Below are 16722 nucleotides of genomic sequence, written 5' to 3'. Positions count from 1 at the left end.
TCATCTAGTTCCAACCCCCCTGCCATGGGCAGGGACACCCCACACTAGATCAGGCTGGCCAGAGCCTCATCCAGCCTGGTCTTAAACACCTCCAAGGACGGGGCCTCGACCACATCCCTGGACAACCCATTCCAGGGTTTCACCACTCTCATGGTGAAGAAATGAAAGAAGAAATGAAAACAGAGATCACAGTATGTCATCTTCTTTTTAAAGAGCCTGAATAAATGTATTACAACTTCAGGAACAAAGGAAAGAGGGAATCAAAATATATGTCATATTTACCTATAACCTATTATAGTTGATCCATGGCAATTAAAATGCAAAACCCCCAACTCTGTTGACCTTTTGCTGTAAGGTTTCAGGGCAGGTTCTCTGCCTCTCTCTCTCAGCTTTTCCCACCCTATACAATCTCTGTCTGTCTCCCACCTCCACCCAGCTATTCCAAAATTGACAGCAAACATTGTTGACCAAGGTTTCCACTTGGAGTCATGTTTCTAGAAACAGGATAATGTGAAGATAGGTGAAACAGATTGAGCACAACCCATTTCAGCTTAGGAGTGACAGCAGATGTACTTTAGAAGTTTGCATGTTCAGGGATTTAAATAATTTCTATTGAGTTATTCTTGAGGTGTGATTTCTTTTATGAAGCTTTAGTTTGATGATGCTATAAGGAGTTGATACATATTGGACGTGGCACTTGGTGCTGTGGTCTAGTCATGAGGTCTGTGGTGACAGGTTGGACTCGATGATCCTCGAGGTCTCTTCCAACCTTAGCAATACTGTGATACTGTGATCTCTGTAAAGAATTGCTAAGACAACTTTCTAGGCAGTTTCTTAACTCTGGTGCATTAAATAATAATAAATAATTAAATAATCATCATATTTTATGCGGCATAAAAATGTAACATTCTCAGGTTTCCAGCTTTCCCAAGCAGAGATGAGCCCTTATTTGTTTGCCTGTATTGGTGTGTCTGCCTGGGGCTTTTGCTTGGCTGCTTGTTTGTTGGTTGTTTTCCTTGGCTGGGAAAATAAAATGAACAAATACTGGACAACTGCTGTGTTTAGATGAGAGGGAAGTCATTAATCACAGATCTAGAAGACATGTATAAAAATGAATCAGTTTCCCAAAGCCACCAAGGGAAAAGTAAAATTTTGCAGTCTCAGAGGATTTCTCACATCCTTTCAAATATTGGCCTAAAAACCGGAGGCTTTTACAAGCCTGGCTGGTCCAGGATCAGAAATAGTTGCTCCAGGATCAGAAATAGTTGCTTTGGATAAACAGAGCCAACACTGTCCATCACTGAGGCTTGCAAATGCATATAAAGTTATCCATAATAATCAGAGAATAACTTAATTTTGAAGGAAGCTCGAGAGATCTCTGCTCTGGTGAGACCTCACCTGGAATACTGTGTCCTTCTCTGGGGCCCTCAACACAAGAGAGTTTGGCTAGAGTAGGTCCAGAGAAGGGCCACAAAGATGATCAGGGGCTGGAGCATCTCTTCTGTGAATACAGGCTGAAAGAATTGGGGCTATTCAGCCTGGAGAAGAGAAGGCTCCTGGGAGACCTTATACATGCATATCAATACCTGAGGGGGACCTACAGAGAGGCTGGGCTGTTCAGAAGGGCTTGCAGTGATAGGACAAGGGGCAGTGGTTTTAAGCTGGAGCAGGGTAGATTTAAGCTATACATAAGGAAGAAGTTCTTAACAATGAGACTGGTAAAATACTGGAATGGGTTACCCAGAGATGTGGCCAAGGCCCTGTCCTGGAAGACATTCAAGATCAGACTTGATGTGGCCCAGGGCAGCCTGATCAATTTGGAGGTGTGCCTGCTCACATGAGTAGCCTGTACCAGGCTACATTTAGAATAGAATAGAATAGAATAGAATAGAATAGAATAGAATAGAATAGAATAGAATAGAATAGAATAGAATAGAATAGACCAGACCAGGTTGGGAGAGACCTTTGAGATCATCGAGTCCAACCTATCACCCAACACCATCTAATCAACTAAACCATGGCACCAAGCACCCCATCAAGTCTCCTCCTAAACACCTCCAGTGATGGTGACTCCACCACCTCCCCTGGCAGCCCATTCCTAATAATAATTTCCTAATATTGAACCCAGATTTACCCTCTGGTAGTTTGTGCCCCTTATTCTCTGATGGAATTGAAATGTATAATTGTAAGTCTGAAATATTATCCACAGCATTTGCTGTAGCCTTTGGGTCATTCCAGTGCAATCACAGCTTCTCTTGACAGCCTACTTTTTAGGAAACCTTGTCTGGGGATGCCCATGGGACTGGGAAAATCAAATCAGAGTTTGGTATGTGTGTGTGCCTATGTATACTAGATTAGCCTGGAGAAGAGGAGACTCAGGGGTGACCTTATTGCTCTCTACAACTACCTTAAGGGAGGTTGTAAACAGGCAGAGGTTGGTCTCTTCTCCCAGGCAACCAGCACCACAACAAGAGGACACAGTCTCAGGCTGTGCCAGGGGAAGTTTAGGCTGGAGGTTAGGAGGAAGTTCTACATAGAGAGAGTGATTGCCCATTGGAATGGGCTGCCCAAGGAGGTGGTGGAGTCGCCATCACTGGAGGTGTTCAGGAGGAGACTTGACAGGGTGCTTGGTCACATGGTTTAGTTGATTAGGTGGTGTTGGATGATAGGTTGGACACGATGATCTTGAGGGTCTCTTCCAACCTATTCTATTCTATTCTATTCTATTCTATTCTATTCTATTCTATTCTATTCTATTCTATTCTATTCTATTCTATTCTATTCTATTCTATTCTATTTGCATAAGTGTATATTGGTAGGTATGTATGTATGTACATTTGTACTCACATACATGGACTGGTATCAAATACAGTGTGTGTGTCGGTGTGAGCGTGTTACCCCACTGCTGCTCAGTGAGAGGAGGCGGCAGTTTGGAAGCAGAGTGCACAATCACTCCATCACCTGCTTCTTAAGCAAAACCAGGGAATTACTGCCCCAGTGTGGTGGATCGAACTCTTGCATGAGCCTCTAAAATTTCAAGTCTGAATTCACTCAACTTTTTCTCAGTTTCACTCTTAAAGCTTTGCCACACGGATGCAGAGTCAGCGTTTTGGGTTACTTTGTACTTCGGTTAGCCTGAACCTCAAATAATGGCTTTGCTTTTTAATTAGGTAGCTCCAATATTGGTGCACTTTGCTTTGTGTTTTAAGAAACCATACACCAAAAGATACTGTAAATTAATATAAACTGTTCAACACAGATTATTTTTAACATATCTTGGAAGTGATGTCTATGCTTGTCATTTCGTACAGCCTGGTCAGCCAGTTACCTTGTTTGAGAGACCCCACAGAAGCACTAGCACTATTCATATGACATTTTCTTTCTTTTATTTTCTTATTTGTATTCTTTTATCTTTTTTTCTCCCCTCCCTGCCCCACTCCCCTCCCTTTCCCCCTCCCCTCCCTTCACCCCTCCCCTCTCCTCTCCTCTCTCCTCTCTAAACCGAACCTCTCTGAACCTCTCCGAACTTCTCCTCTCCTCTCCCAACCTCTCCTCTCCCAACCTCTCCTCTCCAAACATCTCCTCTCCTATCCTCTCTTCCCCCTCTCCTCTCTTCCCCCTCTGCTCCTCTCCTCAGCACTGGTTAGGCCACACCTTGAGTCCTGTGTCCAGTTCTGGGCCCCAGTTTAGGAAAGAGGTTAACTTGCTCGAACATGTCCAGAGAAGGGCAACAAAGCTGCTGAGGGGTTTGGAACACAAGCCCTGTGAGGAGAGGCTGAGGAAGCTGGGGTTGCTTGGGCTGGAGAAGAGGAGGCTCAGAGGAGACCTTATTCTGTCTACAGCTACCTGAAAGGTGGTTGTAGCCAGGTGGGGGTTGGTCTCTTCTCCCAGGCAACCAGCACCAGAACAAGAGGACACAGTCTCAAGCTGTGCATGGGGAGGTTTAGGCTGGGTGTTTGGAAGAAGTTCTTCATAGAAAGAGTGATTTGCCATTGGAATGGGCTGGCTGGGGAGTGGTGGAGTCACCATCACTGGAGGGGTTTAGGAAGAGACTGGATGGGGCACTTGGTGCCATGGTTTAGTAGATTAGATGATGTGGGATGATAGGTTGGACTCGATGATCTTGAAGGTCTTTTCCAACCTGGTTAACTCTATTCTATTCTATTCTATTCTGTTCTATCCTATCCTATCCTATCCTATCCTATCCTATCCTATCCTATCCTATCCTATCCTATCCTATCCTATCCTATCCTATCCTATCCTATCCTATCCCTGGTACAAATGAAGAAGATAATGAGTAGTGAGCTGAAGTGGTTTGACAAAGGTTGTGGGAAAATGAATTTATTTGTAGAAAGCCATTCATTAGCTGAGTGAGTAGGTTTTGCCTACATCAAGAGGTTTTTGGACTGATTGTCATTTTATTCACACCCTTTTGGACAGACTGTGCAAACCTACCAAAATATACTCCTTATTGTTTATAAAGCACAATGAAATAGCAAAATGGTATAAAAGTGTTCATACATAAAAGTGTATCAAAATATTGTTGTTAACATTGACTGTTTATCTGCTGAACTGCACTTTGCATACCCTAAGATCTTATCTTTTTCAATTACTTTGATTAGAGGTCCATCAATTAAAGGAGCAAAGAGTAAATGTCAAGGAGGTGTATCACAGAATATTGAAAACCAAGTGCTACTAAAACAGAGTTGTTTGGATGTAGGAAGCGTTGAAAGATTGTGCCCTGTGGTCTCTACTCCACTGTCACATTAAGGGGAGTGACAAGAACAGAAAGAGTAACAGAAGAATGGTGCCACATTGGTGGTGAATGGTGCCACATCCAGCTGGTGGCCAGTCACTAGTGGTGTGCCCCAAGGATCAGTGCTGGGCCCTGTGCTCTTTAACATCTTTATTGATGATCTGGATGAGGGCATTGAGTCCATCATCAGTAAATTTGGTGACGACACCAAGCTGGGGGCAGGAGTTGATCTGCTGGAGGGTAGAGAGGCTCTGCAGAGGGACCTTGACAGGCTGGACAGATGGGCAGAGTCCAAGGGCATGAGATTTAACACATCCAAGTGCCAGGTTCTGCACATTGGCCACAACAACCCCATGCAGTGCTACAGGCTGGGGTCAGAGTGGCTGGAGAGCAGCCAGGCAGAGAGGGACCTGGGGGTACTGGTTGATGGTAGGCTGAACATGAGCCTGCAGTGTGCCCAGGCAGCCAAGAGGGCCAATGGCATCCTGGTCTGCATCAGGAACAGTGTGGCCAGCAGGAGCAGGGAGGTCATTCTGCCCCTGTACACTGCACTGCTTAGGCTGCACCTCGGGTACTGTGTCCAGTTCTGGGCCTCTCAGTTTAGGAAGAAGGTTGACCTGCTGGAACGAGTCCAGAGAAGGGCAAAAAAGTTGGTGAGGGGTTTGGAACAGAAGCCCTATGAGGAGAAACTGAGGGAGCTGGGGTTGCTCAGCCTGGAGAAGAGGAGGCTCAGGGGTGACCTTATCACTCTCTACAACTACCTGAAGGGAGGTTGTAGACAGGCAGATGTTGGTCTCTTCTCCCAGGCAGCCAGTACCAGAACAAGAGGACACAGTCTCAGGCTGTGCCAGGGGAGGTTTAGGTTGGATGTTAGGAAGAAGTTCTATACAGAGAGAGTGATTGCCCATAGGAATGGGCTGCCTGTGGAGGTGGTGGAGTCGCTGTCATTGGAGGTGTTCAGGAGGAGACTTGATGGGGTGCTTGGTGCCATGGGTTAGCTGTTTGGGTGGGTTGGATTGGTTGATGGGTTGGACACGATGATCTTGAAGGTCTCTTCCAACCTGGTTTGGTTTATTCTAAATCAGTTAATTCTAAAGACTTGGGGGATTCCAGCAGTGCAAACAAGAGAACAAATGAAACATTTTGAGCTACACCAGGTCATATACACCAGTGAAGGGCAATGTATCCTGTGGGATTCCTTGGCTGTCTGAGTGCATGGAATTTAAGGTACACCCCTGAGCCTCATCTAACTTTGCTTTCGCTATGGACTCCTGGTGTATGGACTCCCGGACTCCAAACACAAACTTTTGAATTCATGAGCTCTACTTTCCACAAGCCAAATTAAAATTTAAGCAGGAACAGAAGTGCTTAGAAATTTCACACAAGGCATTTTCTAATGAATTTAAGGAAGCGTTAAATATTTACAAGAAGAGGGAGAAATTTTCAACATAAAGATGATTGCTAGTGCCCTGCAAATGAGTGCAGTTGCACATTATGAGCTCTACACTGTATTAATTGCAATGTTCAGCCACAAATTTCAAGCTTGAGGGAAACCCCTAAGAGGCAGATGCAAGATTTCATTGGACTGAACTGTGTTTTGGGACACTGGAGTCGTGAGAGCATGTACTTAGTAAATTACATGATACAGCTGCTATAGCTGAAGTACTGCCAAGACCAAACAGTATATTGTAAACTTTAAAGACATAATATTGAAAAGATATGATCACCACAATGTATTAAAACATGGGGTATGAAATTCTCTTTATCATAAAGCTCCTGGCTTATCGACAAGATTTGGGTTGCCATGTGCACAGTAAGTTAGTTTTTCTAACATCTGGGGTGGATGCAGCCAATGGCATTTTCATTTAGAACCATAGAATAGAATCATAGAATCAATAAGGTTGGAAGAGACCTCAAAGATCATCATGTCCAACCTGTCACCCAACACCTCATGCCTACTAGACCATGGCACCAAGTGCCATGTCCAGTACCCTCTTGAAGACCTCCAGGGACTGTGACTCCACCACCTCCCTGGGCAGCACATTCCAATGGTTAACAACTCTCTCTGTGAAGAACTTTCTCCTCACCTTGAGCCTAAACCTCCCCGGGTGCAGCTTGAGACTGTGTCCTCTCATTCTCGTGCTGGTAGCCTGGGAGAAGAGACCAACCCCCTCCTGGCTACAAACTCCCTTCAGGTAGTTGTAGAGAGCAATAAGATCTCCCCTGAGGCTCCTCTTCTCCAGGCTAAACAATCCCAGCTCCCTCAGCCTCTCGTCATATGGCTTGTGCTCAAGGCCTCTCACCTGCCTCGTTGCCTTTGTGCCTACCTAGTTACAAAAGGAAGAAAAAAATGTAGTGTTGCTTAGAGTAAAGTAACCATCCTCAGCTGTCATCCCTTGAGGATGGGCTGCATAGTTTAGTTGATTAGATAGTATTGGATGATAGGTTGGACTCGATGATCTCAAAGGTCTTTTCCAACCTGGTCTATTCTATTCTATTCTATTCTATTCTATTCTATTCTATTCTATTCTATTCTATTCTATTCTATTCTATTCTATTCTATTCTATTCTACTCCACTCTACTCCACTCTACTCTACTCTACCCTACCCTATCCTATCCTATCCTATCCCTTTAAATGAACTGACTCATCCGTTCAAGCACTTCCAAGCAGATGAGCATTTGTAATGATTCAGTGTATTACAGTCTCATTTCTGCCAAGCTGGGACTTCTCACACTTCATTATATTCACTGCTAACAGCTACAGTGGCTTCTTTAGAGTAACTGGAGAGAAATGTTCATCACTGGAATGGGCTGCCCAGGGAGGTGGTGGAGTCACCAGCACTGGAAGTGTTTAAAAAGAGACTGGATGAGGCACTTGGTGCCATGGTTTAGTTGATGAGATGGTGTTGGATGATAGGTTGGACTTGATGATCTTAAAAGTCTTTTCCAATCTGGTTAATTCTGTACTCACATGGAATATTTGTCTAGTTTAAGATTAAGCAAAGTCATGCCTTTGACCATCCCTATCTACTCAAAGCCTAGAGGAGCTCTGATGCACAAGTCTTCATGGCTGACATCTAAAAGCAGATGGACCTGTATATCTCAGTTCTAAACCCACCAGGATTCAAAAGCTTGATGTAGCAGGGCCATAGTATAGGGTGAAACACAGCATATTTTATCCTGGTATATCTTTATCTATACGCAAAATGCCAGCTCTTACTCAGGACCTGCTACTGCAAACCTTGAGTATCTTAAGCGTGCCTTGCATCATCATTCTCTAATACCTGCAGTCCTCCATGATCTATAAGGTTCATTCCCTAATAGTTGGGTATGATTTGCTCTCATGTAGAACAGTGGGAGAAACCACTGGGCAAAGCTTTGTTGATTTGAGCATTTCCTTACTGTATATCCTTCTGTTCAGAATTTCTTAAGCCCTCCTATATCTTTTAGAACATAGAAATACAGAAATAGAAATATGTTTAAATGAACATAAAGGAGAATGTCTACGAAATTCTACTCACTCTGCCTCATAATTCAAGGTTAAGAAATATTCTGGGGGGAAAAAAAAAATGAAGGCAATACTTCTTCACAGTAGGTCTAGTTTAGGTGTTGAAGCTGCTGCAGAAACAAATTGCTGAGCACAAAAAAATTAACAAGATTTAAAGAAACAATTAAGTAGACAGTACAACTATTTCTTAGATTAATAATTCAACGAAAAAGATTCAGAAACTCTTCCTTATCAAGGTTAGGTCAATTTTGTCTTATTAGAAACCAGGAAAACTATGTAGAATGCAAATTATATGTTACCTGCTACAGATGTTCAGAAACCTCTAGCATCAGCCACAGCAGACAAAATACTTGACCTTGAGTTATGAAAACTCAAACCTTTCAGTTATGAAAAGACCTTTGTTGCTTCTGTGAAACTTTTTTGTACTAGTGTTCATAGCACATTGGCCACAGCAGCCCCATGCAGTGCTACAGGCTGGGGTCAGAGTGGCTGGAGAGCAGCCAGGTAGAGAGGGACCTGGGGGTACTGGTCGATGGTAGGCTGAAGTGTGCCCAGGCAGCCAAGAGGGCCAATGGCATCCTGGCCTGCATCAGGAACAGTGTGGCCAGCAGGAGCAGGGAGGTCATTCTGCCCCTGTACACTGCACTGCTTAGGCTGCACCTCAAGTCCTGTGTCCAGTTCTGGGCCCCTCAGTTTAGGAAGGAGGTTGACTTGCTGGAACGAGTCCAGAGAAGGGCAATGAAGTTGGTGAGGGGTTTGGAACAGAAGCCCTATGAGGAGAGGCTGAGGGAGCTGGGGTTGCTTAGCCTGGAGAGGAGGAGACGCAGGGGTGACCTTATTGCTCTCTACAACTACCTGAAGGGAGGTTGTAGACAGACAGGGGCTGGTCTCTTCTCTCAGTCGACCAGCACCAGAACAAGAGGACACAGTCTCAGGCTGTACCAGGGGAAGTTTAGGTTGGATGTTAGGAAGAAGTTCTATGCAGAGAGAGTGATTGCCCATTGGAATGGGCTGCCTGGGGAGGTGGTGGAGTCGCCGTCATTGGAGGTGTTCAGGAGGAGACTTGATGGGGTGCTTGGTGCCATGGTTTAGTTGTTTAGGTGGGTTGGATTGGTTGATGGGTTGGACCAACGTATAAATTAATTCATATTTATTCCTTTCTAAGATCATGGTTAGGCCACACCTCAAGTACTGTGTCCAGTTCTGCGACCCTCAGTTTAGGAAGGACGTTGACTTGCTGGAACGTGTCCAGAGATGGGTGACAAACTTGGTGAGGGGTTTGGAACACAAGCCTTATGAGGAGAGGCTGAGGGAGCTGGGGTTGCTTAGCCTGGAGAAGAGGAGACTCAGGGGTGACCTTATTGCTCTCTACAACTACCTTAAGGGTGGTTGTAGACAGGCAGAGGTTGGTCTCTTCTCCCAGGCAACCAGCACTAGAACAAGAGGATACAGTCTCAAGCTGCACCAGGGGAGGTTTAGGCTGGAGGTTAGGACTAAGTTCTACACAGGGAGAGTGATTGCCCATTGGAATGGGCTGCCCAGGGAGGTGGTGGAGTCACCATCACTGGAGGTGTTCAGGAGGAGACTTGATAGGGTGCTTGGTGCCATGGTTTAGTTGATTAGGTGGTGTTGGATGATAGGTTGGACACGATGATCTTGAAGGTCTCTTCCAACCTGGTTTATTCTGTTCTATTCTGTTCTATCTTGAAGGTCACTTCCAACCTGGTCTATTCTATTCTATTCTATTCTATTCTATTCTATTCTATTCTATTCCATAAAAATAGTTTACCATATTTGTCTTGCAGCTCTCTTCCAAGGAATAACAGCCAAAGGTTGCCAGTGAAGGACCAACGTGTTCACACAATGCACCACAAAGGTATTTTGAGTCTGATACATTTAATTTTTTTATCAGAATAATATATTTGGTATTGTGCTCATTTTAAATACTACATTGCTTGTCACACTACATTTGGCAATAGACCTCTTCAAATATATTTAACAAATTGTTCCATGAGTAAGAGCTACATATAAAATTATCTTCATTGACTTAAAAAAACCCATCTGTGTTTTCTTCATGAAATACAGTATATACATGACGATCCCTACAGTTTTAAGGGAGGTCAGAATATGGGCATAAACAAATTCACAGTGTCCATTTTACCTCTCTAAGTAAAAAAATCTTCACTTTAAAAGTGCCTGGGTCACACACTGTGTTTATTTCCTTACAGCAGGGTTACCAAGATCATAGGCTTCACCATCACCTAGCACTAGGTTGCAGATACAAGCTGTACATTGCAGTGACCAAAAAGAAAGCATTTTGATTACTGAAAGTGACCTTTGACTGCCTGGTTGCCTCAAGTTCAGAACAACAGATTTCCCAAAAAGACTGTCTAAGGTGCAAGATCTGCTTTGAGTGGTACAGCCTTTAATGCAGGCATTCAATGGATCCCTAGTAAGTGCTCATTGCATCAGAAAACCAGGTCCAAAGTACTCAAGTAGGAAGTGAAAATCAATGGCCAGTCATAGCTAAGGGAGATGGCCAGGAATCATTGTTACAGTTTGAGCTGGGTGCCCCCCTGCAATGTTTACTTCCTGTGTCCAGAAGTCCAGCCCAGAGGGGTGGACACAGGAAATTATGTAGTATTTCATACCACAATCCTTTGCACCACTATAAGATGCAGTGCGGAGTCTAGCACGTTCTCTTTTCTTCCTCCTCCGTCAGCCGGTAACTGGGGAGATGTCTCCTGGCTTTGGGCCTGGCTAGGCCCAAGGCCACGGGGGGATGGGCAGTCTCAGATCTGGCCAGCTGAGACTAGCCTAGCAGTGGGAGGGGGAAGAAGGAGCCCTGGGGGTCTCGGATGTACCCTCAGGTGGGGATGGGGTCTCTCTGGGTCTGCTTTGGGATTTTTCTTTGTCACTCTGCTTTTGCTTTTCTGTAAAGGTTCACTGCTTTCTATTTAAACTTTCTATCACTTTTGCAATCCATTTGTCTGAGTGTTTATTGTTGCCAGGGGTGGGGAAGGGGGCTGCCTCAACCCAGCACAATCATCCATGGGTTGAAAGGCAGTGAAGCTACATCAGTCTGCCCTCCAGCATGAGGTCACCTCAGCTACCTCTGTTTTCCACACAATGGCTGACACAGACACCAGAATCCTTCTGCCAAATGCCAGCCAGCTTGGTGGTCTTGGAGTCTGCAGTATGCCCTGTTGACTACCACAGGACATAATACAGGTGACAAGGTGCACCTCCATGATCAAAGGCGAGTTATGAAATTGTCTAGCGTGCAACTCATGGGTTGTTGGGCCTGCACATTGTGGTTTGTAATAAAAACTGCTCTACTGCCTCACTTGCCCTCTCCTCCTAGAGAAGGAAGAAGCCTTAAAAGTTTCTAAACCCTGAGTTCATCATGGCTGAAGCCCACATGATATGGTCTGTCTCACACGCTCCATTTGTGACTAACCTAATGGGCCAGGCAAAAGGCTGAACAGTTCCCCCAAACCACAACAAACACCTCTCAGGGCAGGCTGACCTCCAGGCAGCACACAGCCCCTTGCCTCCACCTGTTTTCATATGATTTCAAAACTCATTCTAATATACTTATCAAAAATTGATTTCACTAATCATTGGGTTTGTGTGTTTTTTTTCAGAAGGACTATTAGTAAATTCAGCTGGAAAGTAATCTAAACCCACTAAAAAAATAACCTCCAGCCTCAAAGAGACAGGCAGAAACATTCTGATACATTCCACAGTAAGTAAGGTTCACAAAGCTCATTTAAAAGCAATTACTGCCAAGCTATTTTCAGCCTTGCTCCCTAAACATACATGGCTTTTACAGGTGTGCTACACAGTTTGAAGTTCCTGGAAATTTTTCACAGCCCTTTCACAATTTCAACCAAGCTTGAAGAGGAGCAGAAATCCCCAGCGTAATACAGATTGGTAGATTCAGATTGGATGTTAGGAAGAAGTTCTTCCCCATGAGGGTGGTGAGACACTGAAACAGATTGCCCAGGAAGGTGGTGGAAGCCTCATCCCTGGAAGTTTTTAAGACCAGTCTGGATGTGGCTCTGAGCAACCTGATCTAGTGTGAGGTGTCCCTGCCCATGTCAAGGTGGTTGGAACTGGATGATCCTTGAGGTGCCCTCCAACCCCAACAATTCTATGATTTAAAACCAATTTTGGAGTTCAGGCTGGATGTTAGGAAGAAATTCTTCCCAGAAAGAGGTATTGGCTATTGGAATGTGCTGCCCAGGGAGGTGGTGGAGTCACTATCCCTAAAAGTGTTTAAAAAGAGACTGATGAGGCACTTGGTGCCATGGTTTATTTGATTAGATGGTGTTGGGTGATAGGTTGGACTTGATGATCTTGAAGGTCTTTTCCAACCTGGTTAATCCTGTGATTCTGTGATTCTGTGATTTTAACAGTCCCCAGAACTGGCAACTGTCAGAAGGCAGAAACCCAAGTTACTGTAGTAACGGAGGAAAAAGTTGGATGGAATTTAGCCTGCATCTATCTGAAAAGACAGAAACCCTCTGACTGTCCTGCATGGATACATTACATGGCCAGTAACACAACTATCAGCCAAACATGGACACTTCTTGTCCAGTTTAAAACAAGAAGACATAGAAGCATTACTGTGTTGGGCAAGGTGGAAACACTGGAGACTTCTGCTGATAACATGGGTTGAAGATTTTTCATTGGAGTAGTCCTAGGGAGTGCAGCACAAGAGCCAAGCTTTCTCCAGTGCAAAAAAGGGACATGGGATACAAGTCCACAGAAGGTGAGAATTCATGAACTTTTGGAACAAGGTTTTGTTTGCTAAGGGATAGATCTGAACAAACTTTAATGCTTTAAACAGCACTGAATGCTTTAAACAGCATGTGAAAAAAACATGGTACCCAATGTATGATGCTCCAAGAATGCAGACAGAGATCTTGCACCTGATGTTGTAATATCTTCCACAACAAAAAACATGTTACTGGCTTACACTCAGATCTCTACCCTTGCAGTTTGGGAGTTTAGTTCAAGACATAAAAGCTGGAGAAGTTGGGAACTCTGGAACAGATTAGGAATTCAGGGATCAAATATGTTTTCTTCAATGCCTCAGCAACAGCATTCCAATAAACCTGGTGAAAAGTATTTCCTCCTTAATGAACTCACTAACTCCTGTTGGAACCTAGGTATCTTTCAGGATAGTTCAGTGGTAACAGGCTCAAGCACTGGAATGGGTTGTCCAGGGAGCTGGTTGAGGCCCTGCCCCTGGAGGTGTTTAAGAGCAGGCTGGATGAGGCTCTGGGCAGGCTGATCTAGTGTGGGGTGTCCCTGCCTATGGCAGGGGGGTTGGAACTAGATGATCCTTGTGATCCCTTCCAACCCTGACTGATACTATGATACTACGTAGAGAAGACTGTAACACAGTGCTCCATGTATTCTGATGCCTACCTCTTCAAGGAAACATTCAAACACATTGATATCCTGCACATTTTTAAGAGAGGCAGTTCACTTGCTGCTTGCCTTTCTTTTTTTTTTTTGCTAGTTGGGAGGGCTTGTAAAGTTGAATAGCTTTTGATATAAACATGTAAAAGCCTAGGATTTTCCTCTTTTGCTTCACTAAAATATATGCAACACAGTCTACAAAAGGAAATCTTCAAAAGCAATCAGTTCATAGAGGAAACTTTTAGATGTCTAGCTTTAATCTTTGATGGATGGCCTCATCAGGAGTCCACTGGAATTCTAAAAGAGGTAAACTGAATATTGAAATGATCTCAGATGAACTCTTCTTCAGGAGGTAAAAAATCAGTTAAGTATTTTTACTCAGGTGGTGTCTCCTCCCTACTGTCTGTAGGCCCAGAGGATCTGCCACTGTGGGGCTTTTTTCAGTAAAGAACTAGAATGATTTGCTTTCTGAATCTGCTGTAGAAATGTGAGATAGACATAAGAAAAACAGAAATATGGCTTTAAGTGGGTGGTTAACAATCTGTGGCATTTCTTAATGTTTAGGTTATCTCTTGCTTTCCTCTTCCTTAGTGTCAAGTGACAGCTTTTCCCCAAGTTTCCTGATAAGTTCTGCAAGATCTTCAGAATTTTGAGACTTTTCCTCAAGGAGTTCATACCGGAGACTTGAGATGTCCTGTTTAATTTCCTTCAGCTCACCTGGAACAGACACCATGAGATCACACAATTAAGAAATGAAGGGGAAAAAAAAAACAAGTATCTCACAGTTATCTTGGGTTTTCTTGGGGTTTCTTTGTTGAAGCAGATGTTCACCCACTAGTGAAGAGAGCCTTAGGGATAAGAATATGAACATACAGTTCAGGAACTGAACGAATCTAAAGGCGAAAGCATGAGAGATCACAAGAGTTCACAAAACTCAAATGATTTGTTCTATGGCTGCTGCTGCTCTGCTGCAAGAGAAATCATAGAATTGTTTAGGTTGGAAAAGGCCTCTAAGATCATTAAGTCCAACTGTTAACCTAACGCTGGCAAGTTCACCAATAAATCATGTCACTAAGCACCACAACTACACAGCTTTTAATGCCTCCAGGGATGGTGACTCAAGCAGTTCCCTGGGCAGCCTGTTCCAATGCCTGATAACCCTTTCAGTGAAGAAATTTTTCCTAATATCCAATCTAAACCTTCCCTGTCACAACCTGAGGCTGTTCCCTCTCATCCTATCACTTGTTACCTTGATAAGAGATTGACACCCACTTTGCTACAATCTCTTTTCAGGTAGTTGTGGAGAGCAATAAGGTCTCCCACTAGCCTCCTTCTCTTCAGGCTAAACAATGCCAGTACCCTCAGCCATTCATAAGACTTTTTCTCTAGACACTATTGTTCCTCTTTGGACACACTCCAGCACCTCAATGTCTTTCTAGCAGTGAGAGCCCCCAAAATGGACACTGTTCAAGATGCAGCCTCACCAGTGCCATAGAAGGAGGCAATCACTTCCCTAGTCCTGCTTGTCATGCAATTTGATAGAAGGAGGATTCTGTTTGCCTTCTTGGCTACTTGGCTGCATAGACAACTTATATTCAACAGGCTGCTGGCCAATGTTCCCAGGTCCATTTCTGCAGGTCATGCAGAGTGGCACTTGAAGCCATGGTTTAGTTAGTCATGAGGTGTTAGGTATTAGGTAATAGGTCGGACTTGATGATCTCTGAGGTCTTTTCCAGCCTGATTGATTCTATGATTCTCTGAGTTTTCCTGGCCAGCAATAAGGCCTCTCACTGTCCACAAGAGGTGAGGAGGCTCGAGGTGAGGAGAAAGTTCTTCACAGAGAGAGTTGTTATCTATTGGAATGGGCTGCCCAGGGATGTGGTGGAGTCACCATCCTTGAAGGTGTTCAGAAGGGGATTGGACGTGGCACTTGAAGCCATGGTTTAGTAGTCACAAGGTGTTGGGTGACAGGTTGGACTTGATGATCTTTGAGGTCTTTTCCAACCTTATTGATTGTGTGATCCTATGATAAGAGAACAGTCCTCTCCTTTTCCTGCTGCATTGTCTTGCCATCATCAGAGCATTTCTATGAAGTGCATTCATTAGCTGCTTGCAGCTACAAAAAATACATCAAAAAATCCTAAAAGCCAAACAAACCCCACAGTTTGAAGCATGTGTCTCTCCATATATGCATCTCAAATAAGAACACATATCCACTCAATGGAAAATTCATCCAGGAGTACCCTAAAACAGATCCAGGAGGACCCTAAAGCAGCTGCTGCATTAAATGTGGCCTCACCATAGGAGATACCTGAGCACTGCTAGAAGCAGCCACACTTTTGACAAGCAGTTATCAGATCAGTGGTATTTTCAGATGGGAGAGCAGTGGCAGAAAGCCACATTTCTTCTTTAACTGAAATTCATGTTGCTTTTAACATCTTGCACTTTTGAACTTGTCAAGTGAATTAAGTATTACAGAAACACAGTTCTCAGGTGGCATATGTCACCACTTCCATTAGTTTATTTTGATTCTCTGATTAGTGACAAACACACAATTCATCAACACACTCACCTTCATTGACTTCATCACTCTCTTTATCTATCTGAGCTTTCAGTACATATCTTTTAATGAGGCGCTTCATTATTTTCTGCAGAGAGGAAAGAAAGGTAAGAAGAGTCTTAGCTGGGCTGAGCTAGGCATTTCAAAATATGAGCTCTGTTACCTTCTGTTGCATTCAGACATTTTAGCATAGGGCCTACCAGGTTAAAGGAATGGAATGTAAAAATCTCTGCTTTCATCTGCAGTGGATATTCAAACTGTATTACTCTGTGCATACACCCACATGAAAGTTAGAAAAGTAAACACATCTTATGAGTGTTATCATGCACAAAGATCAGCCTAACACTGAACTTTGTGAGAAAGAGTGGTTGGAGAGCAGCCAGGCAGAAAGGGATCTGGGGAAACTGGTTGACAGCTGGCTGAACATGAGCCAGCAGTGTGCCCAGGTGGCCAAGAAGGCCAAT

General features: G+C 44.0%; 1 protein-coding gene across 2 annotated transcripts in view; it reads right to left on the bottom strand.

Annotated features, from left to right (window-relative positions):
• Positions 1-11146: 11146 nt before the first annotated feature.
• Positions 11147-16722, bottom strand: part of TRPC6 (transient receptor potential cation channel subfamily C member 6) — a 103223-nt gene continuing 97647 nt past the window's right edge. For both annotated transcript variants that reach the window (XM_068145204.1, XM_068145212.1), the window contains 2 exons: positions 16271-16346; positions 11147-14415 (listed from right to left, as the gene is read on the bottom strand). In XM_068145204.1, the coding sequence (XP_068001305.1) occupies positions 14264-14415; positions 16271-16346 (228 nt within the window). In that variant the 3' untranslated portion in view covers positions 11147-14263. The remainder of the gene's footprint in view (positions 14416-16270; positions 16347-16722) is intronic.

The sequence above is a fragment of the Melanerpes formicivorus genome, unplaced genomic scaffold (assembly GCF_026170545.1).
Source record: "Melanerpes formicivorus ecotype bairdi unplaced genomic scaffold, bMelFor1.0.p_v2 SCAF_1, whole genome shotgun sequence".
Lineage (NCBI taxonomy): Eukaryota > Metazoa > Chordata > Aves > Piciformes > Picidae > Melanerpes > Melanerpes formicivorus.
The sequence above is the reverse complement of the archived record's forward strand: the minus strand, read 5'-3'. Positions and strand labels throughout refer to the sequence as shown.